This window comes from Macaca thibetana, chromosome 11 (genome assembly GCF_024542745.1).
Source record: "Macaca thibetana thibetana isolate TM-01 chromosome 11, ASM2454274v1, whole genome shotgun sequence".
NCBI classification, from domain to species: Eukaryota; Metazoa; Chordata; class Mammalia; order Primates; family Cercopithecidae; genus Macaca; species Macaca thibetana.
In genome coordinates this window covers 109,368,551-109,396,448 of record NC_065588.1, presented here as the reverse complement: position 1 = coordinate 109,396,448, position 27,898 = coordinate 109,368,551, and the positions used below count along the sequence as shown (strand labels likewise).

Genomic DNA, 27,898 nt, shown 5'->3' with positions numbered 1-27,898 from the left:
TCTGGTGCCACTCACTCAGGGGCTGGTGTACTAGGCCGCCCAGGGCCGCAGACACTGGCGAAAGCGCAGCCGAGGTCACATGGCCATCGCGCCTTCCCGCCCCAAGCAGTTGGTGCGCGCCGCAGGCCACGCCCCCTTTTGCGTTCCCAGCGCGAGGCCCGAATGGCGGCAGGCAGGCGCCCGGCGGCCGGCCCTCGGTCGAGAGCTGCCATGGCCCAGTGGAGGAAGAAGAAGGGGCTCCGGAAGCGCCGAGGCACGGCCTCCCAGGCCCGCGGCAGCGACTCGGAGGACGGCGAGTTTGAGATCCAGGCGGAAGATGACGCCCGGGCCCAGAAGGTAGGCGCGTGGGGCTGGGACGCACTTTGGGGCCCGAGACCCGGCTCCCGGCAGCGCCCCGAGGCCTCAGTTTCCCCAGCTGGGGAGTGGGCTCCGCAGAGAGTGAGGAGGGAGGCTGCCAGCCCGAGGACCGGTCTTGGGACCGCCGGCCTGAGCACGTGTCTCGGGGCTTGTCAGGCTTAGGGTCCCGCGGCTGGAGCCTGCGGGGCCTTCCTGCCGGGTTTTGGTCGCGCGTCTCTCATTGGCTGCCTCCTGCACATGGGGCGGATCCTGGTTGCCTTTCGCCCAATGAAAAGTGCCGGTGCAGAAAATCTGACTTTGAGAGTTTGGAGCGTTCTTGGGAGGTTGAGTTAAGGGAAGGACGGACTGCGTGGCTTGAGACAGTGACGCCCCCAAACCTCTGGGAAGCTAATTTAAAAATTAGCATGAGCCCGGCCAGTTTGTGTTTGTTGACCATTTACTATGTGCCAGGCTCCATGCTAAGAGCTGTACGAGCCTTATTATGTAATCCTCACACCAACGCTGTGCTAACACCACCGGCAACTGTCATCTTCATTTTTCCACAGGAGGAAATTGAGGCCTCGAGGGTTAAGAAATAGTCAAAGGCCTGGTGTAGTGGCTACACGCCTGTAAACCCAGCACTTAGGGAGGCTGAGGTGGGAGGATTGCTTGAGGTCAGGAGTTCAAGATCAGCCTGGGCAACATAGGGAGGCCCCCGACTCTACAAAAAATTAAAAAATGAGGATGGCCGCAGTGGCTCAAGCCTGTAATCCCAGCACTTTAGGAGGCCGAGGTGGGCGGATCACTTGAGGTGGGGAGTGCAAGACCAGCCTGGCCAACATGGTGAAACCCTGTCTCTACTAAAAATACAAAAATAGCCAGTTGTAGTGGCACGCGCCTGTAATCCCAGCTACTAGGGAGGCTGAGGCAGGAGAATCGCTTGAAACTGGGAGGCAGAGGTTGCAGTGAGCCAATATCGCACCACTGCACTCCAGCCTGGGTGACAGAGCAAGACTCTGTCTCAAAAAAGAAAAAAAAAAAATTAGCCTGGCGTGGTGGCGCCTGCCTGTGGTCCCAGCTCCTACAGAGGCTGACATGGGAGGATCACTTGAACCTGGGAAGCGGAGACTACAGTGAGCAGTGGCTACACACACACACACACACACACACACACACAAAAAGGAGATCCCAGCTTTACAAAAAAAAGAAAGAAAGAAACTTGACCAAGACCCTACAGCTTGTGAGTACAAGAGCCAGGAGATTCAAACTTGGGACTGTCTGATTCCAAGGCCTGTGCCCTTTCCATTACTGAATGCTACATGTATGCACATGAGGGGACAGGTGTGAGCACCAACGGGGCAGAAGGGTTTTGGCCATTATTTCCCACAGTCCTGTTCCCAGCAGGTGCCTGGCACCAGGTAGGCTCAGGGCAAGGAGATGAGTAAGTGGGCATTTATATGAAGAGAAAGGATCAAACCCCAAGGCAGGAACTGGAGGAGACCTCATCCCACCATCTCCCTCCCCTTCCAGCCTAGCCAGCTCCTGGCACACAGTAGGTGCTCAACAAATGTAGAGAAACTACTAAAGGTAATGAACAGCACAGGTGGGCAGAGGTAGTGAGTACCAAAGAAGAGGAGTCTGTGTGTAGTTCAGACCAAGGGCGTTCTCACGGCACCGCCCTGTGTTCAAATCTGGCCCAACCTTGCACTGGCTGTGGGACATTGGAGAGGTTGCTTAACTTCTCTGTGACTGTTTCCACATCTGTAGAAGGCAAGTAAATGATTATATATGTTTCAAAGATTGTTGGCCAGGTGCCATGGCTCATGCCTGTAATCCCAGCACTTTGGGAGTCGGAGGAGTGAGGATCACTTGATGTCAGGAGTTCAAGACCAGCCTGGGCAACATGGTGAGACTCTGCATCTACAAAAAATACAAAAATTAGCTGGGCATGGTGCTGTGTGCCTGTATTCCCAGCTACTTGGGAGACTGAGGTAGGAGGATCACCTGAGCTAGGTGAGCTGTGATTGCCCCACTGCACTCCAGCCTGGGTAACAGAGTGAAACTGTGTCTCAAAAAAAAAAAAAAAAAAAAAAAAAAAGTTGAAAAGACGAAAGGAGGCTGGGCGTGGCGGCTCATGCCTGTAATCTGAGCACTTTGGGATGCCAACGTGAGCGGATCACTTGAGGTCAGGAGTTTGAGACCAGCCTTGCCAACATGGTGAAACCCCGTCTCTACTAAAAATACAAAAATTAACCAGGCCTGGTGGCGCGTGCCTGTAGTCCACGTGCCTGTAGTCCCAGCTAGTTGGGAGGCTGAGACAGGAGAATTGCTTGAACCTAGGAGATGGAGGCTGCAGTGATCCAAGATCCTCCCACTGCACTCCAGCCTGGGTGACTGAATGAGACTGTCTCAAAAAAAAAAAAAAAGACCAAAGGACATGCTGTTCATACATGCTGTTCAGTAGCTATTGCAGGTGCCTGTGTGTCCCAGGCACCTTGTTTTCATGTGCTTAGAGCAGGGGTTGACCGACCTATCAAGGGCCAGATGGTAAATCTTTTTTTTTTTTTTTTTTTTTTTTTTTTTTTTTGAGACGGAGTCTGGCTCTGTCACCCAGGCTGGAGTGCAGTGGCGCGATCTCGGCTCACTGCAAGCTCCGCCTCCCGGGTTTACGCCATTCTCCTGCCTCAGCCTCCCGAGTAGCTGGGACTACAGGCGCCCGCCACCTCGCCCGGCTAGTTTTTTGTATTTTTTAGTAGAGACGGGGTTTCACCATGTTAGCCAGGATGGTCTCGATCTCCTGACCTCGTGATCCGCCCGTCTCGGCCTCCCAAAGTGCTGGGATTACAGGCTTGAGCCACCGCGCCCGGCCGGTAAATCTTTTTTTTAGGTTTTATTGGGCCATATAAGATTACTGTCTTTTTTGTTTGATTTCTTTTTCCTTTCCTGCAACTCCTTAAAATGTAAAAACTGTTCTAAACTTGCAGACCGTTCAAGACAGGCCATGGCTCTGCCCTAGAGGATTGTAGTCAACCTTAGAGGGTCACAGTGAAAAGAACACAGTCTCTGAAGCCAGGGTTCACATCCCTCACCCACTACCTGCTGGCTGTGTGACCTTGGGCACGTCACTTTATCTCTGTGCCTCAGTTTCCTTCTCTGTAAAATGGACAGAACAATAGTACCCACTTCAGATTGTTGTGAGGATTAAGTGGGTTAATTTGTATGAATTCTCAGAGCAGCACCTAGCTTACAGTACATGGCCTTGTAAGTTTCAGCCACTCTTATGAATTGCTGCTCCTTAAATGCTTTTTTTTTAAATTTTTTGGTAAAGATGGGGTTTTGCCATGTTGCCCAGGCTAGTCTCGAAACTCCTGGGCTCAAATAAATGATCCACCCACCTCAGCCTCCCGGTGCTGGGATTACAGGCGTGAGCCACCACGCCTGGCCATAAATGCTATTTTTAAGAGAAAGGGGGCAGCCCTGGAGTCCAAGAAGGTTCCCCAGAGGAGGTGTCTGTATTGGATTTAGCTGTGCCAGGAGAAGTGGGTCCTGGGTGAGCAGAAAGGAGACCAGGCACAAGACAGACCAGAGATCAGAAAGGAGATTGGTTGGCGGCTCGTGGGGTGGGGGTAGGGGGCGGGAGAGCTTGGAAAAGTCTAGTACTTCACATGTAGTAGGCATTTTGATTGGCTCTTTAAAGTATTTAGGGGCTGGGTGTGGTGGTTCATGCCTGTAATCCCAACACTTTGGGAGGCCACGAAGGGAGGAATGCTTGAGGCCAGGAATTCAAGACTAGCCTGGGCAATGTAGTAAGACCTCATCTCTACCAAAAAAAAAAAAAAATACAAAATTAAAAAATTAGCCAGGTGTGGTAGTATAACGCCTGTAGTCCCAGCTACTCAGAAGTCTAAGGTGGGAGAATCACTTGAGCCTAGGAGTTCAAGGCTGCAGTGAGCCATTACTGCACCACTGTACTCCAGCCTGGGTGACAGAGTGACACCCTGTCTCTTAAAAAAAAAATGTGTTTACTTTTTTTTTTTTTTTTTTTGAGACAGGGTTTCTCTCTGTCACCCAGGCTACAGGTGCAAGTGACCATACCTGGCTAATTTTTATTTTTATTATTATTATTATTTTGACACAGAGTCTTGCTGTGTTGCCCAGGCTGGAGTGCAGTGGCGCGATCTCGGCTCACTGTAAACTCTACCTCCCGGGTTCAAGTGATCCTCCCACGTCACCCTCCTGAGTAGCTGGGATTACAGGCACATACCACCATGGCTGTCTAATTTTTGTACTTTAGTAGACGGGGTTTCACCATGTTGGCCTGGCTGGTCTTGAACTCCTGACCTCAGGTGATCTGCCCATCTTGACCTCCCAGTGTTGGGATTACAGGCGTGAGCCACTGCGCCAGCCAGGTATTTAATTTTGAGGGCTTTGATGGTGGTGATGATGATAGTGATAATACCACCACGTTTCTAAGCACCTTTCTAAGTTTGACACTCACCCATATATATGATCTTCACAGCACCCTGGGAGGCCTCTGCTTGTTGTCCCCATTCTCCAGGTGTGGAAGCACAGGCTCAGGGAGATTAAGTCCCTTCCCTCAGGTCTCACAGCTGGTAAGTGACAGGATTGGGATTCAAACCGAGACAGTCTATATGCAGACCCCACTCCAGACTTCTGTCCTGTCCTGGCCCAGCCAAAGGAGAACTTACTAGCAAAAAAGTGACGTGATCTGGCGGAAGCATCATTGGCTTGAATCAGGGAGAGAGGGCAACAGCATAGCCCCCTTCCCTGCCCCCTGTGATCCCACTGTGCCTGAAATGACACTGCCTCTCTGTTCTTCCCTCCCAGCTGGGACCTGGCAGACCCCTGCCCACCTTCCCCACCTCAGAATGCACCTCAGATGTGGAGCCGGACACCCGGGAGATGGTGCGTGCCCAGAACAAGAAAAAGAAGAAATCTGGAGGCTTCCAGTCCATGGGTGGGTGCAAGTTTGGCATCGGGGACTTTGCGGGAGTGGCAGCTGGGGATCGACCCCGCCTCTGCACTCCATCACTGATGTCCACTCTGATCCCAGCACTGTGGTTGGGTAGACTAGGGTAGCAGATCTGGTCTCCCAGTCATTCAGGCAGGTCCTTCTAGCGGGGCAGTGCGCCTGACATAGGAGAGGGCAATTAGAACAGGCCTCGGAAAAGGCGATGCAGATGCAGGAACAGGCAAAGACAGTCGGGGACTTACTGCATGCAGAGGGGCATTTCAGAAGGAGGGAAAGGATGGAATAGGTTGGTGGTGTGGGGACACCTGGCTGGCCGGAATTAAAGCCTGACTGTTACTCTTTACAAATCAGTAGCAGCTAGAGCAAGGATTCAACTATCAAGACGAGTGCCGGGTATGGTGGCTCATGCTGTTATCTTAGCGTTTGGGGAGGCAGAGGTGGGATCACTTGAGGCCAGGAGTTCAAGTCCAGCCTAAGCAACAAAGCGAGCTCCCATCCATGCCCTCACCCTCTTGTCCCTCCCCACCACCTGGGTGATTCTGAAGTTTGTTCCAGACATCCTCATTGTGTCTGCACACACTTCTGAGAGGCGCAGGACCTTACCACACCTAAAACGAAGGCACAGCTTCTCAGTGTCGTCTAAGACCCCATTAGCGTTCAGAGATCCCTACTGTCTCATGACATCAAGAGTGGGTTCACATCAGAAAAGCAAATAAGGTTCAAGTGCCCCAGTCAGATCTGTCTCCTAAGTCTCATTTCACCTTTCAGTTTCTGCTTTATTGCTTTTTTTCTTGTTTATCGTTGATGAAGCTGTCACTTGTCCTGTAAAGTTCTCTGTGGTTGGTGCTGCGGGGACTCCTTCGGCCCCCTGATGGTTCCATGTCTCTTCCAGGCCTAAGCTACCCGGTGTTCAAAGGCATCATGAAGAAGGGGTACAAGGTGCCGACGCCCATCCAGAGGAAGGTGAGGGGTGGGGCGGTCGACTGGTGAGGGCCAGGGAGGATTGACATGGCCCTCTTGTCTGGCCCCTTGACAGCCACCCCTTGTCCCAGCTGTCATATCTCTTGCCCCCTTTACTCTGCTGAAGCCCCAGCTAGCGTGCCCACGTCCTCAGTGGAGAAGGTTGGGCCGAGCTGAGCAGAGACTCTGGGCCTTTCTGCCAGTTGAGCCTCCCAGAGGCTTCCCACAGCTAAGCCTCAGCTCAGGCAACTCGCAGCCACCTATTATCATCCAGGGATTATGATTATTGTTCTCAGATGCTTCACCCAGTGGGAGCCATCTCTCTGGGGTGCTGAGGAGGACTGGACGGGAGGTAGAGTCTGCTCTGCCTGAAGAAGGGTGTTCCAGCAATGGAAAGAGTTGGGGTAGTGAGCCGCTTATCCTTAGAGGTGTGCTAACAGGCTTTTGAAAGAATGGGCAAGAATAGGCTTAAGGCTGGGTGACAGGTGCCTGCCCATTCACTGAGATCCGTAGCACGCCCACTCCTCAGGACCTTGAAGCTCTGGATTATGTGGTATTTGGGAGGAGCTGACCCTGACCTTCCCTGCTTGTGCCTCTCTAGACCATCCCAGTGATCTTGGATGGCAAGGACGTGGTGGCCATGGCCCGGACGGGCAGTGGCAAGACGGCCTGCTTCCTCCTCCCCATGTTCGAGCGGCTCAAGACCCACAGTGCCCAGACTGGGGCCCGTGCCCTCATCCTCTCGCCCACCCGAGAGCTGGCCCTGCAGACCCTGAAGTTCACTAAGGAGGTGTGTGTGGGCTTGGGGAGAGGTGGGAGGCGAGGGCTGACTTGGGACCGGGCACAAAGGCCACGAGTGTGCTGTCATCTCACTCCTGCCCTCTCTCAATCACTTTCTCTTCTCAGCTAGGCAAGTTCACTGGCCTCAAGACTGCCCTGATCCTAGGTGGAGACAGGTAAGGTCCCTGCACCGCACGCCAGAGTCACCACCGTGCAGGCACATCTCTGTGTCTCCAGGACATTAGTTTGATTTAGCTCTGTTGCTTATTAATAATGGCAACTTCTGTGCTCATTCAAAAAAACCAACAAGACTGGGCCCAGTGGGAAATGCCTGTAATCCCAGCACTCTGGTAGGCCAAGGCGGGCAGATCCTCTGAGGTCACTAGTTCGAGACCAGCCTGACCAATATAGTGGAACCCTGTCTGTACTAAAAATACAAAAATTAGCTGGGCGTGGTGGCGCATGCCTGTAATCCCAGCTACAGTGGAGGCTGAGAAAGGAGAATCACTTGAACCCGGGAGGTAGAGGTTGCAGTGAGCCGAGATGGCACTACTGCACTCCAACCTGGGTGACGGAGCGAGACTCTGTCTCAAAAGAAAAAGAAAAAACAAAACAAAAACCCAACAAGGCTGGTCCAGTGGTAGCAGGTTATCAGAACTTACCAACATTAGTATCATTAAAGTTGGTGTACAACCCCCTCACTGCTAAATTTGACTGGCTTAAGAAAAAAAACCAACAAAGGAAATCCTACAATAAAATGTTAAAATAAATTGTCCACAGAAGCACTGCCACTCAGAAGTTCTGATGCTCCTGAAATAGAGTTGTCAGCTCACAGGATAGACAGGTGTATCTACTTTAATATGCCTAATTGTGGGCTTGGTTTTTGTTTTTGTTTTTTGTTTGTTTATTTTGAGACAAGGTCTCGCTGTCACCCTGGCTGGAGTGCAGTGGCGCACTCACAGCTCACAGCAGCCTCAGCCTCCTGGGCTCAAGTGATCCTCCCACGTCAGCCTCCCCAGTAGCTGGCACTACAGGTGTGCACCACCAAGCCCAGCTAATTTTTGTGTTTTTTGTAGAGATGAGGTCTCGCCGTATTGCTTAGGCTGGTCTTGAATTCCTGGGCTCCAGCGATCTGCTGCTTTGGCCTCCCAAAGTGTTAGGATTACAGGCATAAGCCACCATGCCTGGCTGTGGGCTGTTTGGAAGCAGAAAGCACAGGAATTGAGGGATATTTATAATAGCTCAGATTCGTAAACTGTATTATCGCCTGATGTGCAGGTACCACCCTTCCTAGGTAGTAGGTGCCACACCTGTTTTACAGATGAGCAAAATGAGGAAGTGACAGGTTAGAGCCAGGCAATGATTCCGTAGTGGAGCTGGGATCAGAATCCAGTCTCCTGCCTCATTCCATGCCTTATCCCACAGTTTCTGCCTTAAAGAGCAGCCCCTTTAAGGGAGAAAGTTTAAGGATGCTGCTGTTAACACTCTTGATTCTCAGAGAGTTTGCTTTTCAGTGCTTTTGTCTCCATTGTCATTTATTCTTTCTAAAGTTTGTGATTGTCAGAAAGGCCTCCCTGGGCTAGTCCTGGCCCAGGGCTACCCTGGCTCCTACAGGTATCCCAAGGGTGCTTCAGAGGAGGACTAAAAGTAGGGATGTGTGTCCAAAGGGTTTAAGGATGAGAGCTGACAGAGATCCGGGGAACCTGAGTTCTAGTTGGAGCTGGTAGTTCCAGGGTTAGTTGCTGGGGGCGCTGTGGGTAGAAGGCAGCTTTGTTGCTATCTGGACCAACAGAAGGAGTGAATTGAGGTCTGTAGTTGAGCCCATCTCTTTGGGGGAACTCTGTTATAACCGTTCTTTTGAATATTTCAGCTTGTATCTCTTGTCAGGGCAATGCCTTTGCCTCACCTCAGCACTGGCCTTTCCTCAGTTCCAAGCCTCGGGTGTGTGTTCCTGGGGTTGGGGTGTGCAGCCTCACCTGGACATTTGGTTATGGGAAGGGAAACCGGAGACCTGTTCTATCAAGCTAAAACCCTTCTCTCCTCTCTAGGATGGAAGACCAGTTTGCAGCCCTGCACGAAAATCCCGACATGTGAGTTTGTTGATTGGGAATGACTCCCTGAGGTCCCTTCCCAGTGGTGGGGGTGTAAGAGAACTATGGTGGTGGCCCTGGCCCTGGGGTCACCTGGCCTGTGCGCCCTCTTCCAGAATTATTGCCACGCCCGGACGGTTGGTGCATGTGGCTGTGGAAATGAACCTGAAGCTGCAGAGTGTGGAATACGTGGTGTTCGATGAAGCCGACCGGTAAGGCTGCAGGTCAGCCCTGAGCACTTGTGTCTGAACTGGGAAAGCGGAGGCAGAGAGGTCAACCAGAGGAAGGCTCTGCCGGGAGAGACCCGTGTGGCCAAGATCGAAGCAGTGTCTCCCCAGATGTGGGCTGCAGACCTCCTCATAAGTGGTGCTGGAGCTCGTCTGTGGGGCTCTCTGACCAATATTTATAATTTTGCATTTCAGGAGTATTGAAATAAATAGTAGGACATCTAACATGGGATTTATTTATTTATTCATTTATTTTTGAGATGGAGTCTCGCTCTGTCACACAGGCTAGAGTGCAATGGCACAATCTTGGCTCATTGCAACCTCCGCCTCCCAGGTTCAAGTGATTCTCCTGCCTCAGCCTATTGTGTAGCTGGGGTTACAAGCACACGCCACCATGCTCAGCTAATTTTGTATTTTTAGTAGAGATGGGGTTTCAACCATGTTGGCCAGGCTGGTCTCGAACTCCTGACCTCAGGTGATCCACCCGCCTCGGCCTCCCAAAGTACTGGGATTACAGGCACAAACCACAGTGCCCGGCCCCTAACGTGGGATTTCAAAGATATTTTTTTAAAAGCACAAAGTTGAGAGCATGGACTCAGGAGACAGACAGGAGTGGGATCCAGTCCTAGCTCTGCGACTTCAGCTCTGAATTTGGGCAAATCACTGGGCATCTCTGGGCCTTGGCTGCTTCAACTGCAAAATGGGGATAAAGTAGCATGTACCTCCCAGGGGTGCTGTGAGGACCCGAAGACTTGATACTTGTAAAGTACTTAGAACCCTCCCTGGCAGAGTTGGGGAGAGGGAGGTGGGGAAAGAGGGGAGGGACTGCTATCATTGATTGATTGATGGTGACAGGGTCTTGCTCTGTCGCCCAGTCTGGTGTGATGATGGCTCACTGCAGCCTCGACCTCCCAGGCTCAAGGGATCCACCCACCTTAGCCTCCTGAGTAGCTGGGGGTATAGGCATTCGCCACCACGCTCAGCTAATTGTTTTCTTTGTTTTGTTTTGTTTTGCTTTGTTTTGTTTTGTTTTTGAGATGGAGTCTCGCTCTGTCACCCAGGCTGGAGTTTAGTGGTGCGATGTCGGCTCACTGCAGGCTCTGCCTCTCGGGTTCATGCCATTCTCCTGCCTCAGCCTCCCGAGTAGCTGGGACTAAAGGCGCCTGTCACCACGCCCGGCTAATTTTTTTTTGTATTTTTATTACGGGCGGGGTTTCACCATGTTAGCCAGGATGGTCTCGATCTCCTGACCTCAGGTGATCCACCTGCTTCAGCCTCCCAGAGTGCTGGGATTATAGGCGTGAGCCACCATGCCCGGCCCCAGCTAATTTTTTATTTTTTGTAGAGATGGGGTCTTGCCTAGGGTGTTCTCAAACTCCTCCTACCTTGGCCTCTCAAAGTGCTGGGATTACAGGCGTGACCCTCTGCAGTCAGCCTGGGCTGCTGTCGATTATTTCAGCATGAGTTTGTAAGAACATAACCGAGACAGATTCCAGATTTCAAGGTTATTGTTGCTTAGGATGAAGTCACGCGATAAAGTATGAGTGGGCTGAGTTAGAGAGAGGAGCCCTGGGACACCGCAGAAGTTGTGGGGACAAGGATGGCTGAGGTTGGAACTCCAGGGAGCGGAGGCCCCCTCTGACCTGGTCTTGCCTTCTACCCTTCCAGGCTTTTTGAAATGGGCTTCGCAGAGCAGCTGCAGGAGATCATCGCCCGCCTCCCTGGGGGCCACCAGACGGTGCTCTTCTCCGCCACGCTGCCCAAACTGCTGGTGGAATTTGCCCGCGCTGGTGCGTGAGCTGGGGGTGGAGATGGGGGCTGGGGGTGGGGCTGGGGCCTGGGGGTCCAGTCCCTCTGCGACACCCCCACTCTCCCCCACGTCTCCTGCAGGCCTCACAGAGCCTGTGCTCATCCGGCTTGACGTGGACACCAAGCTCAACGAGCAGCTGAAGGTGAGGCTGCACCTGTCCTGTCCCAGGAGGGTGTGTCCAGGTGGGCCCTGCAGGCTCTGGGCCAGGATCCCGAAAGCCAACTCGTGATGCCCTCTCCCCACAGACCTCCTTCTTCCTCGTGCGGGAGGACACCAAGGCTGCCGTGCTGCTCCACCTGCTGCGCAACGTGGTGCGACCCCAGGACCAGACCGTGGTGTTTGTGGCCACGAAGCACCATGCCGAGTACCTCACTGAGGTGAGCCCAGTCCTGAGTGGGACCGTCACCTCCTTCAGCTGGAGTTTGGAGCTGCAGTTCCCTGTGCGGTCACTAGAGGGCAGCATGAGAGTGGACCAGGAACCTGGGCCTGGGCTCAAGATGGTCATTTTTATTTTTATTTTTATTTTTATTTTTATTTTTATTTCTATTTTTATTTTTATTTTTTGAGACGGAATCTCACTCTGCCATCCGGGCTGGAGTGCAGTGGCATAATCGCGGCTCACTGCAGCCTTGACCTTCCAGGCTCAAACAGTCCTCCCACCTCAGCCTTCTGAGTATTTGGGACTTCTGGTGCTTGTCACCATGCCCAGCTAATTGGTTACTTCTTTTTGTATGTTGTAAAGACAGGTTCTCACTCAGTTGCCCAAGCTGGTCTTGAACTTCTGGGCTCAGGTGATCCTCCCACCTTGGCCTCCCACAGTACTGGGATTATAGGTGTGAGCCATTGTGCCCGGCCTAAACTTTTTACTATGAAAACATTTCTTTTTTTTTTTTTTTTTTTTTCCTTTGGAAATGGCATCTCACTCTGTCACCCAGAGTGGGGTGCAGTGGCACAATCTCAGCTCACTGCAACCTCCACCTCCCAGGTCTGAGTGATTCTCCTGCCTCATCCTCCTGAGTAGCTGAGACTTCAGGCACCACCATGCCTGTCTAATTTTTGCATTTTTTCTTAGAGACGGGGTTTTGCTGTGTTGGCGAGGCGGGTCTTGAACTCCTGACCTCAAGTGATCTGCGCATCTCAGCCTCTCAAAGTGCTGGGATTACAGGTGTAAGCCACAGCGCCTGGCCTAAACTTTTTATTGTGAGAAAATTTCAAAGACATACTAAGATCAGAAAATAATATGATGAACTCCTGGGTACTCGTTATCTAGGTACAACTGTTATCAGCTCATAGCTGGTCTTGACCTTCATCCATTATTTCCCCTTATCATCCAGGTTATTTTGAAACCTGTCCCTGCCATCCTGTCATTTTCCTGTAGATTTTTAGTGTTTGGTTTGTTTGACATCTTAAGATTGAGGCATGACCTGCATGTAGTAAGCTGTGTGAAGTGCTGTTAGCATGTGTGAGTGGCTCAGAGTTTTTTCCTATGTGTTATCCCTGTGTGACCCTCGCCTGGGTCAGAGCCTGGGGAGTCGCTGTGCCCCAGAAGGCGGGGGGCCCCTTTCTGTCAGTGCCTGCCTCCCCGTCGGCTACACCTGGGTCTGTTATCTGAGGACATGGTTCACTGGGTTTCGCTCACTCCACACGCAGTTAACAACGCTCCCTCTGTGCAGCTGCTGGGGTCACCAGCGAGTAAGACCAAAATAGTCATTTTTAAATAGTTTTTTTTAGAGACAAGAGTTTTGCTCCTTTGGCCAGGCTGGAGTGTAGTGGCATGATCATGGCTTACTGCAGCCTCTGCCTTCTGGGCTCAAGTGATCCACCCACCTCAGCCTCCCAAGTACCTGGGACTCTAGGCGCGAGCCATGCCTGACCATCCCAGCTCATTATTTATTGATTTATTTTTATTTTTTCTGTAGAGATGGTGTCTTGCTGTGTTACCCAGGCTAGTCTTGAGCTTCTGGGCTTAAGTGATTTTCCAGGCTTGGTCTCCTGAAATGCTGGGATTACAGGCGTGAGCCACCACGCCCAGTTTAAATAGTAATCTGTAAAGAACAGCTAGCGCCATCATGAGTGTCCCATGTTGAGACTCTGTTCTCAGCACTGTGTATACTGACTCATGTGATCCTCATAATAAGGCTACAAAGAAGGGGCAGTTATTCGTACAGATGAGGAAAATGAGGCACAGAAAGGTTTGGTAACTTGCCCAAGGTCACACAGCTTGTTTGTAGCAGAATCAGGATAAGGCCTGTGCACTGAGGTAGCATTTGCAGCTTCCCTGCACACATCATCTCTGATGAGGGCCCTCTGCACACATCATCTCTGATCCTCAGACAGCCCTGCAGAGAGGTGGGAGGTGTTGTAAGCTCCATTCCTCCCCAAACTGGCGTCACCCAGCAAGCTGGGATTCAGACCAAGGGTGCCAGACTCCAGAACCCGTGGTCGTCTCTCTGCACCTCAGTGCCCGTCCCCCGCCATGGCCTGGCTTCCTTTCCTTTCTCCTCCAAGTCTCCTTCTCACTTTGTTACCATCTTTGCTCTGAGCAGCTGCTGACGACCCAGCGGGTGAGTTGCGCCCACATCTACAGTGCCCTAGACCCGACAGCCCGCAAGATCAACCTTGCCAAATTCACGCTTGGCAAGTGCTCCGCCCTCATTGTGACTGACCTGGCCGCCCGGGGCCTGGACATCCCGCTGCTGGACAATGTCATCAACTATAGCTTCCCTGCCAAGGGCAAGCTTTTCCTGCACCGTGTGGGTAAGCGGCCCGTGGCTGGCCCTGGGGCAGGCAGGGGTGCTGGATCCTGGCAGAAGCCGAGGGTACAAGGCTTAACTCCTGACACTGCATATGGGGTGGCTGTGGGCTTGTTTTAGAGACAGAGCCTTGCTGTATTGCTCAAGCTGGTCTCAAACTCCCTATTGTGCCACTGCACTGCAGCCTGGGCACCGGAGCAAGATCTTGTCTCAAAAAACAAAAAAAAGACCCAATTATTCAGCTTATGGTTTTTTTGACTTTACAATAGCACCCATACAACCATTCTATTTTTTTCTTTCAGTACAGATTCAATAAGTTACATGAGATATTCAACACTTTATTTTAAAATCGGCTATGTGTGGGATGATTTTGCCTAAGGGTAGGCTAATGGAAGTGTTTGGAGCATGTTCAAGGCAGGCTGGCTGAGCTGTGACGTTTAGTGGGTTAGGTGCAGTGAGTGTATTTTTGACAGCTGTTGGGTTTATTGAGATGCAGCCCTTTGTAAGTCATGGAGCAGCTGTGGTCTCATTTCAGAGATCGCTGTTCCCCATTGCTCTTTGATGACATGGCCATCATTTTGGTGTGCATCCATTCTTCTGATGTTTCTATTTTAAGTTGTGGTAAAGTAGACATAGCATACAATTCAGCATTTTGCCATTTCCCAGTGTGCAGTGGAGTGGCATTGAGTGTGTTCACATTGTGCAACCATCACCACCATCTGTCCCCAAAACCTTTTTTTTTTTGAGATAGAGTCTTGCTCTGTCCCCCAGGCTGGAGTGCAGTGGCATGATCTCAGCTCACTGCAACCTTCACCTCCTGGGTTCCAGCTATTCTCTTGCATCAGCCTCCCAAGTAGTTGGGATTTCAGGTGCTTGCCACCACGCCTGGCTAAGTGTTTGTGTTTTTAGTAGAGACGGGGATTTCACCATGTTGGCCAGGGTGGTCTTGAACTTCTAACCTCAAGTGATCCGCCTGCCTCAGCCTCCCAAAGTGCTGGGATTACAGGTGTGAGCCACCATGCTCAGCCCCAGAACTTTTTCATCTTGCAAAACTGAAGCTCTACCCATCAGACAAAATCTCCTTATTCCCCTCCCATAGCCCCTGGTAACTGTTACTCTACTTTCTTTGCCTTCTTTTAATTCATAAGTGTCATATGGTGAGCACACTTCCCTCTTGTTGCTGTCTGCTGTCCCCTAGTTTTCGTTGCTGTGTGGAGGGCTGGTTCTGCATGTTCCTAGAGAGGTCCCCAGGACCCCCCAAAGGGAATTTCTTGTGCCTCACAAGACCAACAGTGCCAGTCGGACAACCTCAAATGAAATCTCCAAATGTCATAACACCTTGTTTTCCCAAGATACAGACACAAGCCAGAATATAATGCTGTGTAGGGATTTATGTATTTCATGCAAAATTGCAATCACATTGGGTGCTCTTTTTTATAACTTGCTTTTTGTTTTTTTCTTTTTACATCACCACACATAGCAAATGTTTTTTGTTTACTATGAAATGTCATTCTGTGATGGGTTGGCACATCTTTTCTATAAGGGGCTAGACATGAAACGTTAGGCTTTGTGGACCATACTGTCTCTGTCATAACCGTTCATCTCTGCTGGTGTAGTGTGAATGCTGCCTATTCATTTACATAGACAAATGAGTGTGGCTGTGTTCCAATAAATCTTTATTTACACAGACAAGCAAGGGGCCAGGATCTTACTCTGTTGCTTGGGCTCTAGTGCAGTGGCATGGTCATAGCTCACAGTAAGCTTGAACTCCCAGATCCAAGCAATCCTCCCAGCTTAGCCTCCCAAGTACTTAGGGCTGCAGGCACACACCACCACATTTGGCTAATTTTCATTTTTTGTAGACATGGGGTCTTACTATTTTGCCCAGGTTGTTCTTGAACTCCTGGCCTCAAGTGATTCTCCTGCCTTAGCCCCTCAAAGTGCTGTGATTACAGGCGGGTGCCACTAGCCTGGCCCTGTAGGCTGCAGTTTGCCCACTCTTTTTCTGAGCTGTTTAATTCCCCACTGTGTGGCCATCAGCTAATTCACTTAACCAGTCCTCTATCCTTGAGCCTTTAGTTCCAAACTTGGGGCTCTCCTAGTCAGGGCCATACTAAACCTCCATGTGTGTGAATCTTTGCATCTTTGGGGGCAATTCTCAAAAGTGGGGGCACTGAAGAGTTGATCATGCTCATGAGCAGGCCTTTGCTGTATTTCTGCTAGTCTCCCAGGGCACCGTGTCAGCTTGGCCACACTCTCACAGATCAACCCAGAGACCATGATTGAACTTCCCTGTGCATAGGTGGGGAGAGCAGCTATGGGAGTTCAAGGCCTGGCCAGGCTCACCCGCTCAGGATCTGGTCTGTGGGACTCATGCTGGGTCCAGGTTCTTCTAGTTTGCTTAGTTAAGCTTGAACGTCTCCTTGCTGCAGGCCGTGTGGCTCGGGCTGGCCGAAGTGGCACAGCCTACTCCTTGGTGGCCCCTGACGAAATTCCCTACCTGCTGGATCTGCACCTGTTCCTGGGCCGCTCCCTTGCCCTTGCCCGACCCCTCGAGGACCCCTCAGGTGAGTGGAGGCTGGGTGGGGTTAGGGGTCTCCATAGAGTTCATGGGCCCTATTTTGGCTGTGGGAGGAGGTGGGGCTGGGTTTGACCCCAGGAGAAGATGATTCCTTATTTTATTTTATTTTATTTTATTTTATTTTTATTTCATATTTTTTGAGACGGAGTCTCACTCTGTTGCCTAGGCTGGGGTGCAGTGGTGTGATCTTGGCTTACTGCAACCTCTGCTTCCCAGGTTCAAGCCATTCTCTTGCCTCAGCCTCCCAAGTAGCTGGGACTACAGATGCCTGGCTAATTTTTTATTGTATTTTTAATAGAGACAGGGTTTTACCATGTTGGCCAGGCTGGTCTCGAACTCCTGACCTCAGGTGATTCACCCACCTCCCAAAGTGCTGGGATTACAGGTGTGAGTCACTGCTCCCGACTGATTCCTTTTATTTTTTAATGAGACGGGGTCTTACTCTTGCCCAGGCTGGAGTGCAGTGGTGCAGTCACGGCTCGCTGCAGCGTCCAACTCCTAGGCTCAAGCAAGCCACTGTGCCTGGCTAATCCCTCTATTTTAAACTCAGGATTTCCCACAACAATCCAGATTTCTGGTATCTACTAGGAAACGGTTGGATCTGGGTGCTAAGCTGTGGCGCCCCCATTAGACAGGCTCCCTGGTCCCCTGCAGCCCCTGCCTGCCTCCCTTTCCTGTTGGTATAGCCTGCCCAGCCCCTGCAGGCATCTAGTGTGTGACCCTATACTTGACTGAGTTTTCAGGGGAGCACGGGGCGGGGAGGGAGGCTGAGGCACCTTTAGACCAAGCCCAAAGGACTTTGCTCCTTCCTTCCTTCCTTCCTTCCTTCCTTCCTTCCTTCCTTCCTTCCTTCCTTCCTTCCTTCCCTCCTTCCCTCCTTCCCTCCTTCCCTCCTTCCCTCCTTCCCTCCTTCCCTCCTTCCCTCCTTCCCTCCTTCCCTTCTTCCCTCCTTTTCTTTCTTTTCTTTCTTTTCTTTCTTTTCTTTCATTGAGACAGAGTTTCGCTCTTGTTGCCCAGGCTGGAGTGCAATGGCGCAGTCTTGGCTCACCACAACTTCCACGTCCTGGGTTCAAGCAATTCTCCTGCCTCAGCCTCCCGAGTAGCTGGGACTACAGGCACACACCACCACGCCCAGCTAATTTTGTGTTTTTAGTAGAGACAGGGTTTCACCATGTTGGCTAGGCTGGTCTCGAACTCCTGACCTCAGGTGATCTGCCCGCCTCGGCCTCCCAAAGTGCTGGGATTACAGGTGTGAGCCACTGTGCCCGGCCACCCACAGGACGTTTCTGTATACACCCTAGAGTGGGAATGCATGGGACAGACAACAGGAATCACCATGGCCTCCATCTATGGGCCTCCAACTGTGGGCTTCCACCTGCAGTCCTGCTGGTTCCCGGGCCCTGTACACATCTTGCCTCATTTGTCCATCTGTGCTGGAGGGAGGGCTGTCAGTCACCTCCGCTTCACAGATGAGAAAACGGCTCTGACAGGCCTACCCGCGTGCACACCGCAGGAAGGTGGGGAGCTAAGATTCAGAGCTCCGGGCCCCCTTCTCCTTGGCTGTTCACTCTTGGCAGCCAGTGGTGATCTCTGTCCAGGCTGTGGCCCCCTCAGGTGACCGTGTGGCCCTGCAGTGTCCCAGCCCATGCCTGGAGGCAGCTGGAAAGCAGACTCTGCAGTGGAGAGTCTGGGGTCAGATGCAAGGGCACAGGAAAGGGCTGTGGGGCCTGGCCGGGGTCAGGGGCAGCCTGTGCAGTCACCGGAGGTGGAGGCCTCAGTTGGGCGCCACACAGGGGTGAATTGGAGGGGGCATTTCAAAGCATTTTCCTGGGAGCGAAGCCGAGAGTGCAAGGGCCAAGTGAGGGAGGTGCGAGCACAGCCCCACCCAGCAGCCCCAGGGGCCCGGTGACAGGCAGGAGCAGAAGGAAATGGACCCTGCACCCAGGGCCTCCTCAGGGCTAGAGGCAGCACGCAGCCCTGTGCAGGCTTTACAGATCTCCGACCTTCTGGGTTGAGAGCTGTGCATGGGTGTGGGAGGGGCAGAGGGAGGGAAGGAGCCTCCCACAATGTCCAGGCAGAAACCACCCCCGGTGCAGTTAGCTTTTAGGGAGAGACATCCTGCTTTTGCTCCAGAGCTAGCCAGGGGTCAGCAGGGCCCAGCACGTGCTTAATCTGGAGAGATGGGAAGAGGGCAGGCTCCTGACCCAGTGCAGGGTTTGGTTTCCGACCCTGACCCTCACCATGTGCCCCTGGGCCAATCTCTAAACCTCCAGGAGCCTCAGTTTCCTCATCTCTAAAATGGACTCATCAGGGCCTTTCTTGCAAGATTGGCCAAATGTTGGTAATTGACGGTGGGTGATGGGCCCATGAGGTCCATCACACTCTTCCCTCGGCTTTTTGTGTTTTTCTTTCATTGTTTTGCCTTTTTTTTTTTTTTTTTTTGAGAAGGGCTCACTCTGTCACCCAGGCTGGAGTACAGTGGCATGATCACAGCTCACTGCACCCTTGACCTCCTAGGCTCAGGCAGTCCTCCTACCTCACCCTCTTGAGCTGGGAATACAGGCAGGTCCACCATGCCTGGATGATTTTTTAGTTTTTGTGGAGATGGGGGTCTCACTATGTTGCCCAGCTGGGTCTTGAACTCCTGCACTCAAGTGATTCTCCATCTGTGCTGGAGGCTTCCAAAGTGCTGGGATTACAGGTGTGAGCCGCCGTGCCTGGCTTACGGTTGTAGATGTCCTGTAGTAGAAAGTCAGAACGTGACGACAAAAGAAAGCACGTACTTTCCTCATATTTTTGGTGTGAGGTAAAGGAGATGATGATGATGAACTCAGCACAGTGCTTGCACATAGGAAGCCTCTGTCCCCGGCATCCTCTGCTCTTACTGTTGCTGTTACTTATTACCGTAAGTATCGCTGTTGCTAGTATGGACTCTTCCTAGATTGAATCCTGTCTCTGCAACTGACTCATTTGACAGTCCTGGTAGCAACTGAACCACACTAAGCCTCAGTTTTCATATCTGTAGAACAGGGTTGCTGTGGAAATTGAATTTCTAATGCTGGAGTCAGCAAAGTTGCTGTTGGTTGTTTTTTGTTTTAGTTTTTTGTTTTTAAGAGAGACAAAGTCTTGTTCTGTCGCCCAGGCTGGAGTACAGTGGCGCTATCATGGCTTACTGCAGCCTTGGGCTCCCAGGCTCAAGTGATCCTCCTGCCTCACCCCATGAGTAATTGAGAGACTACAGGTGCACACCAACATGCCCGGCTAATTTAAAATTTTTTTTGTAGACATGGAGTGTCACTACATTGCTCAGGCTGGTCTCCAATTCCTGGCCTCAAGTGATCCTCCTGCCTCAGCCTCCGAGAACTCTGAGATTATAAGCATGAGCCACCATGCCCGGCCAACAAAGTTTTGTTTTTAGAGCCAGATAGTACATATTCTAGACTCTGTGGGCCATGTGATCCAGGGTGGCTCTTCAACCCTGGCCTTGTAGTGCAAAAACAGCCAGAGACCATGCATCAGCGAGTAGTGCAGCTGTGCTCCCGTAGAGCCATTTACAGAAGCAGCGGGCAGCTGGCCGGCCGGCCGCGGTTTGTTGACCCCTGTCAGTGTATTCAAGTGTCTGGCTCTCTAGCTCCTCCGTAAGTGCTGGTGTTCTTTGCAGTGATTACTTTGTAGCCATTTACCTGTGATTGTGGAGCCAGGGTGAGACCCAGGAATGGTGGTCGGGCAGCAGACAGGTGGGCTGGACTGAAAGACCCCTGACAAGGTGCTGTGTGGGGTGCAGGTGCGGCCGGTGTGGATGGCATGCTGGGTCGGGTGCCACAGAGTGTGGTGGACGAGGAGGACAGTGGCCTGCAGAGCACCCTGGAGGCATCGCTGGAGCTACGGGGCCTGGCCCGCGTAGCCGACAACGCCCAGCAGCAGTATGTGCGCTCGCGCCCAGCGCCCTCACCCGAGTCCATCAAGAGGGCCAAGGAGCTGGACCTTGTGGGGCTGGGCCTGCACCCCCTCTTCAGTGAGTCCTTCTACAGGGTAGGGGTGGCAGGTGGGTCTTGCTGACCCCACCCACAGCCTGACACCTCACTGCTTTCCCACCAGGCTCGCGTTTTGAGGAGGAGGAGCTGCAGCGGCTGAGGCTGGTGGACAGCATCAAGAACTACCGCTCCCGGGCGGTGAGTGGGGCCGGGCGGAGACCACGCTCTGAGTCCTGGCTCAGTGGAGGCCAGAGACAGATGGCCCGTGGCCTGGGGTCACACAGTGACAACGGTGGTGCCGTGACTCAGATTGCAGTCCTGACCCCCAGCAGGACCCCAGCAGGGATTTTCATCTGAGCTTATATCTTAACCTGCAGCCTTGGCTCTGACAGCCTCTCTTGAGATGCCCCTTGTTCTGGAACCATCCCTGCTGGCCCACAGCAGGTGGCATGGGGCAGCCATTCCCTGCACTTAACAGATGGTTCACGAGGGGAAGTGACATGCTCCCGGTCTGTTAGAGGCCTGAAGAGCTTGTTTTCCTGAGCTTCCTTCCCTCCTTCCCTCCTTCCCAACTGTTGACTCCCATTAGGCACCCCATCTTGTGCATATGGAAGGGGATGCACAAAAGGAAAAACCTACTCGGGAATGAGTAAGCTTGCCAGCCAGCTGGGATCAGGAGAGGAGCTGTCATGGTTAAGAGCGCCAGTTTTGAAGTCAAATGGACTTGAGTTAACAAGCTATGGTTTTTCCTAGCATGTGACCATGGGCTGGTTACTCACCCTCTCTGGGTTTTTGTTTTTGTTTGTTTTTGAAACAGGGTCTTGCTTTGTCACCCAGGCTGGAGTGCAGTGGTGCAATCATGGCTCACTGCATCCTTGACCTCCTGGGCTCAAGTGATCCTCCTATCTCAGCCTCCTGAGTAGCTGGGACTACAGGTGCATGCCACCACACATGGCTAATTTTTTTATTTTTTGTAGAGATGAGGTCATGTCATGTTGCCTAGACTGGTCTCAAACTCCTAGGCTCAGGTGATCCTCCTGCCTCAGCCTCCCGAAGTGCTGAGATTACAGGCGTGAGCCATGGTACCTGGCCTGGGTCTCTCTTTGTGTTTTTGTTTTATTTTTGAGATAGAGTCTCGCTCTGTTATCCAGGCTGGGGTGCAGTGGTACAATCTCGGCTCACTGCAACCTCTGCCTCCTGAATTCAAGTGATTCTCCTGCCTCAGCCTCGTCAGTAGCTGGGACTACAGGTGCCCACCACCACACCTGGCTAATATTTGTATCTTTAGCAGAGATGGGGTTTCACCATGTTGGCCAGGCTGGTGTCGAACTCCTGACCTCAAGTGATCCTCCTGCTTCAGCCTCCCAAAGTGCTGGGATTACAGGCATGAGCCACTGCGCCTGGCCTGGGTCTATCTAATTGTGAAGTGCAGATAATGAGAGTGCCCACCTTGGACACTGGGGAAGACTTGGGGAAGAATGCCAATAGGGAGCCCACCAAGTGGTAAGGGTGGGGTTAGGGGTAGGAGGCTGGTGGGCAAAGGACTGGGTGTCCCCTCCACAGACTATATTTGAGATCAACGCCTCCAGCCGAGACCTGTGCAGTCAGGTGATGCGCGCCAAGCGGCAGAAGGACCACAAGGCCATCGCCCGCTTCCAGCAGGGACAGCAGGGGAGGCAGGAGCAGCAGGAGGGCCCAGTGGGCCCAGCCCCGAGCTGCCCAGCACTGCAGGAGAAGCAGCCTGAGAAAGAGGAGGAGGAGGAGGAGGAGGCGGGAGAGAGTGTGGAGGTACAGGTTCCACCCTGGGGACCCTGGACCTGGGGTACAGGGAAGGGGTGGCTAAGTCGCAGCAGCCCATGAAGCTGTTCTAGGGGCTTTGAGCAGTGGATGGAGGTGGATGCTGTCAGCTTCCCATCTGCAGAGTCGGGGTATGGTTCTTGTCCACTGTCCCTCGTTTAAAACTGGGGCCAGATCTTTAGCCTGAGAAGCTGTGTACAACATGACACCCTCAGTGGGGTCCAGGGCATCACCAGCCACCAAACACATCAGGGCTTCTGCAGTGAGACGTGCGGGTCTCACTCAGAGGGAGGACCATGAAGTGTCCCATTCACCTGATAGGTGGGTCTTGGGTCTGCGTGTCCCCCAGGATGTCCCTCTCTCATGTTTTGTTTAGACAGAGGGTTCAGTAGCCTAGAAGACCAGCTGGAGACCCCTGACCTAGTCCACGTTGTTCAGAGCAGGCCAGGCGCAGAGAGGGGCAGGGCCGGCTATTACACAGCCTGGAGCGCGGAGCTGGAATGGGGAGTTGGGTCTCCCCCAGCCGGCACTCTCTCCCTTACCTAGCTGTCCTGCCTCTGCTGGTCCCTGAGGCAGGGGTTGCGCTGTGTGTGCAGATGAGGAAACTGAGGGTCCCACAGGAGACACTGTCACCCAGCTAAGAAATGGCAAAGTGAAGCTTTGAAAGTCCCGGGGAAGCCACTGGCCCCTGTGGCCAGGGTGGTGGGTAGGGAGGCTGTGGGGACTCCCCAGGGGGCTACAGGCATGACGCTGGGCCTCGGTCCGTGCTCTGCCAGGACATTTTCTCAGAGGTCATGGGCCGGAAGCGGCAGCGGTCAGGACCCAACAAGGGAGCCAAGAGGCGGAGGGAGGAGGCCTGGCAGCGGGACCAGGAATTCTACATCCCCTACCGGCCCAAGGACTTCGACAGCGAGCGGGGGTGAGTGGCTGGCTGGGTCCTGGGTGGGGCAGGCAGGTCTGCTGGATCCCATCAATCCAGTTATGTCTCCCACCTTCCCCCTGCAGCCTGAGCATCAGCGGGGAAGGGGGAGCCTTCGAGCAGCAGGTGGCTGGCGCTGTCCTGGACCTGATGGGGGACGAAGCCCAGAACCTGACGAGGGGCCGGCAGCAGCTCAAGTGGTGAGTGAGCGAGTGACCCACCCATCCATGCCCCAGGTGAGTGAGCGAGTGACCCACCCATCCATGCCCCGGGTGAGTGAGCGAGTGAGCCGCCCATCCATGCCCGGGGTGAGTGAGCAAGTTAGCTGCCCCTCCATCATCCCTGCCTGGGGTGAGTGAGCGAGTGAGCTGCCCCTCATGCCAGCAGGCAGGGTGAACTCCCTGACGTCCTCACTCCCATCTGATCCTGTACAGCCTGGATTATGACCTGGCTGTCCCCCATGTGACCACTCACAGCAGGTGTGATGGCCCCTGGCTGTTCTGTCACCTTGATTTGATCACACACCACAGAGATCTTGACCCCGTCTATCCTTTTTGCTGGCAAGTCTTTCTAGACAGGGCTCAGGACCCATTTGTTCAGGAGGACTCTAGCGTCTAGAGAATGTATGTGACTCAACCAAGGGTCACAGCTGGGAAGGGGGAGGGGATTGGAAACCCTCCAGGAGGCCCTTGTCCCTGAGCCAGGCCCCAGTGCTGGCAACAGTCCTCTGACCTTTATTGAGCGCCAACTGCATGCCAGACATGGCTGCACTGCTTTCTTTTAATGCTCCAACAACCTGACAAGAGGGTCGGGTGAGGAGACAGGCCCTGAGCGGGAACCGGCACTCCAAGCGTTTCCCTCCACGGCAGCCGTCCCAACTCCCTCTCCTGCAGGGACCGTAAGAAGAAGCGGTTTGTGGGAAAGTCAGGACAGGAAGACAAGAAGAAGATTAAGACAGAGAGTGGCCGCTACATCAACAGCTCCTACAAGCGAGACCTGTATCCTGAGGGGCGTGGCCGGGGAGGGGCGGGGCCGAGCAGCTTCAGCAGCAGCAGCTCCAATTAAGTGGGACCTGGGGGCGGGGCCGGGGATGAGGGGCCGGAGCTGAGCGGCTTCAGCAGCCGCATCTCCAATAAGTGGGACCTGTGCTGGGGGCGGGGCCCAGCAGCTTCAGCAGCCGCATCTCCAATAAGTGGGACCTGTGCTGGGGGCGGGCCCAGCGGCTTCAGCAGCCGCATCTCCAGTAAGTGGGACCTGTGTGCTGGGGGCGGGCCCAGCAGCTTCAGCAGCCGCATCTCCAGTAAGTGGGACCTGTGTGCTGGGGGCGGGGCCGAGCAGCTTCAGCCGCGACTGGGATAACAGAACTGTGTCTGCTGGGGCGGTGTGGGGAGGAGCCTTCTCCCGTCCCAGGGGCTTCACGCAGCTTCCTTAACGAGGTTTCCCAGCTATCAGAAGTGGAAACAGAAACAGAAAATTGATGATCGTGACTCGGACGAAGAAGGAGCATCTGACCGGCGAGGCCCAGAGCGAAGAGGTGGGAAGCGAGGCCGTGGCCAAGGTGAGAGCCAGGGAGGGTGGGGAGTATGGGTGCACAGGTAGGTAGAGCAGTTATGGTCAGATTAGGGTAACACTGAGGCACGGGTGCAGGGGCTACTGCAGAGCCCCAGAGCTCGGTGTGTTGGGGTATGCTGCCAAAACCCTGGGTCCCTCCATGATCCCCCCACCCAACCCCCACACCCACAGGTTCCCCCTTCCTACTATCCCGGTCTCTGATGGTCACGAGCATCACCTGACAGGCGCTGGGAAGCACCGTGCCCCTCAGGTGCCTTGTCCCCGACCTCTGGCCACTTCACAGATGAAGCCACGGGGACGACTTCTGGTAGATGCCCTGTTCACCTAATTAAGCCTATTGTCTAAAATCCTAGAGAACTCGGGAGGTGGAACCTTGTGGGAATGCTGCTATGTGGGCCATTTTCACCTGCAAAAATGGCATCTGCATGTGGTTCGACCTGACAGAGTGGGCATGAATTGAACCCCTGTGGCATCCTCAGGAGTGACGTTCTTTTTAGCAATGCTGTGGGGAAGTTCATGTCACCAAAGACGCAGTCAGAAGCAGCTTTGGTTCCGGGAGGAGGCGATCACGGGGGATGTTGAGGAAGACACTTCCTCGAAATGTGGGTTGGCAAATAGTACATTTGGTCATTTGAGGACTTCGACCTCTTTGATCTGGCCTGGGTCCCTCAGCCAGTAAAAGGCTAAGGTGGATTTGAAGCCGGCTCTGTCTACCAGAGCCTGTGCTTAAGGGCTGCTGTCAGGGAGGGGCTCCCACTTGCTGGGTGCGGGCAGGCTGTGTCCTGGAAGGCCACACATGACCTGGGAGGCAAGGTGACTGCGAATACCCATTTTACAGGCCGGGAAACAGGTGCCTTATGAGGGCTGTGACTGAACCTGAGTCACCCAGCTGCCCAAGGCTCCCACCTGGGGCCTTCCCTGGGGAAAGGGGAGTTTGGGACCATGTCCTGGGTCTCTCTCAGATGGCGTTACCCACTGCTGTGTCCCTCCACCTTCTGGGGCTGGTCACTGCCTTCTCTGGGTGTCTCTGTGAGCCTGCGTGCATTTGCCTGGGCCTGTTCTCTGTGGCTCCTCCCCCTCCAGCTCTCCCATCTGTGGGAGTGTCTCCTTGTCAGCGTGGCTGGGTGGGGACCACCCACACCTCACTTCTCAGCCTGTTTTTACCTGGGTGAAACAGCAGCTTCTGCTGTGAGCAGTGCCGTGCAGTGGGCGGGCAGGGGCTGGGGAGATGGGGGCGACCTATGGGCTTTGGGAGAAAGCAGCTGTTCTTCCTTTTTTGTCCTCATTGGAGGTGATAGGTCCTGCGAGGCACCCTGGCTCCACTGGAGACAGCTGGGAACACCCCAATGGTCATCCCTCTAGGAGCGCTGGGGAGGCTGCTGTTATGAATGGGGAGGAGGAGGAGGACACAGGACTTAGTGGGAGCCAGGGAGGGTGGTGCTTGCCTCCCGGAGAACTAGAAGAATGGACTATCTGATGCCCACCTGTCGGGCTAGGGCAGGGCCGCTGACCTCTGCTGCTGCTGCTTTGCTGTGTGACCTCAGACAAGTCCCTCTCCCTCTCTGGCCTTCTCTGATTCCTCTCCCACCTAAAGGAAGGTTCATCTACACCCTCTTTTCATCTAACAAGCCTAGAGCATGGTGTCCATGGAGACAGAGGCTGAGGTCTGTTTCGGTTACTATGGGGGGCCTCAGAGCGTGCAGTAGCAGTAGGTGTGCTGTGGAAACATACACTCCTTAGTTGGAGAATTTTTAATAGTAACAGTCATGCCTAAAAGGCTCTCACTATGGGCCAGGCCTTGTTCTGAGCACTTTATACCATGGAAATGCATTTTCTCTTCACCCATGAAGGAGGTGCTGTGATTTATAATTCACAGATGGGGAAACTGAGGCACAGAGCCGTTTACTGACTTGCCCAGGGTCCAAGAGGTCACAGCTGGGATTTGAACCCCAGCAGTTCTGGCCCCGTGTTATTGACCACTCCATGAGGCTGCCTAAAACTTTATTAGCCACCTACTGTGTACAGACACTGGGCCACAGCAATAAGCACAGAACAGGAGTAGGGACAGGGAAGGAGTCTGCGAGCTTCTGGGAGGAGGGGATCTTGGGAGTGATTCCGACAGCTGAGCTCCCTGAATCCCTGTCCCAGCAGGTGCATCCCGGCCCCACACCCCAGGCACCCCTGCAGGCTGCGTCCGCCCGGAACTCAAGACCAAGCAGCAGATCCTGAAGCAGCGGCGCCGGGCCCAGAAGCTGCGCTTCCTGCAGCGTGGTGGCCTCAAGCAGCTCTCTGCCCGCAACCGCCGCCGCGTCCAGGAGCTGCAGCAGGGCGCCTTTGGCCGGGTCGCCCGCTCCAAGAAGGGCAAGATGCGGAAGAGGATGTGAGGACCGGGACCCAGCTCCGTGGCTCCTTGATTGGCCTTAGGGTGGGCATCGGCAGACGTTCCTGTGCACCACTGTGTGCCTGGCCCAGTGCTGGGCACTGGGGGCACTCCCTGCAGGAGCCATCGTCCGTGAAAAGGAGCACTGTATGGCCACGGAAGGGCAGCAGCTGCGTCAGCCTAAGACAGAGACATTTGAGCAGGGCCTTGAAGGGTGTGTAGGAGTTCGGCAGCAAAGCCAGGCAGGCCAAGACCTGAGTTGGCAACTCAGCTGCTGCTGCTTCCATGTGTTCTGGGTTCAGAGGTCATGGCTGCACCAGTCAGAGCCCTGAGTGCCTCAGGGTTTGGTGATGGAATTTTTAATATAATAAATCTTTGTTGAGCACTGCTGGTGGGCCAGGAGTGCAGTCTACTTGGGGAGTTGGAATGGAGAGACCCAGGTACTAAAATCCCAGCTAATGTGGCAGAGGAGTTGTGGGTCTCCCCAGGGTAGGTTCTGCTGCTGTGTCCATTTAGCGATGAGGAAATTGAGGCTCAGAGCACAAGCCAGGTGCCGGAGGTGGGAGTTGGTCCGCCTTCCTCCCACCGGGACATGGTCGCAGCTGGGAGTGGGCTGTGGGAGGGGAACAGGATGTGCAGCCCGGGGGCAAGGGCATAGCTGCTCCCCTCTGGCTATGAAGAGGTTAACTCGGCCCCTCCACACCTGGAGGTCAGAACCTGGCCTGC

The 27,898-nt window shown here is 53.6% G+C and overlaps 1 protein-coding gene across 2 annotated transcripts; it reads left to right on the top strand.

Annotated features, from left to right (window-relative positions):
- The first annotated feature begins 135 nt into the window (after window positions 1–135).
- DDX54 (DEAD-box helicase 54) lies at window positions 136–27,560 on the top strand. 2 transcript variants are annotated; one of them, XM_050749684.1, is made up of 20 exons: window positions 136–336; window positions 5,185–5,314; window positions 6,222–6,292; window positions 6,891–7,079; window positions 7,196–7,245; window positions 9,118–9,159; window positions 9,276–9,371; window positions 11,055–11,176; window positions 11,277–11,338; window positions 11,442–11,573; window positions 13,743–13,953; window positions 16,382–16,516; window positions 20,315–20,545; window positions 20,629–20,702; window positions 22,068–22,292; window positions 23,078–23,220; window positions 23,307–23,420; window positions 24,114–24,218; window positions 24,666–24,778; window positions 26,944–27,560. In XM_050749684.1, exons 1-20 carry the CDS (start codon window positions 163–165, stop codon window positions 27,174–27,176), a joined length of 2,652 nt encoding a protein of 883 aa, XP_050605641.1. In that variant the 5' UTR covers window positions 136–162; the 3' UTR covers window positions 27,177–27,560. The 2 variants fall into 2 exon arrangements, with proteins under 2 accessions (XP_050605641.1, XP_050605640.1); XM_050749683.1 differs by having other exon boundaries at window positions 26,941–27,560.
- The last annotated feature ends 338 nt before the right edge of the window (window positions 27,561–27,898 follow it).

Coding starts and splice junctions, on each gene's coding strand:
- DDX54 (XM_050749683.1), top strand. CDS start 163: ATGGCGGCAGGCAGGCGCCCGGCGGCCGGCCCTCGGTCGAGAGCTGCC. Junction 22,293..23,077: donor AGGCGGGAGAGAGTGTGGAG/GTACAGGTTCCA, acceptor GTGCTCTGCCAG/GACATTTTCTCAGAGGTCAT. Junction 23,221..23,306: donor GACTTCGACAGCGAGCGGGG/GTGAGTGGCTGG, acceptor TTCCCCCTGCAG/CCTGAGCATCAGCGGGGAAG.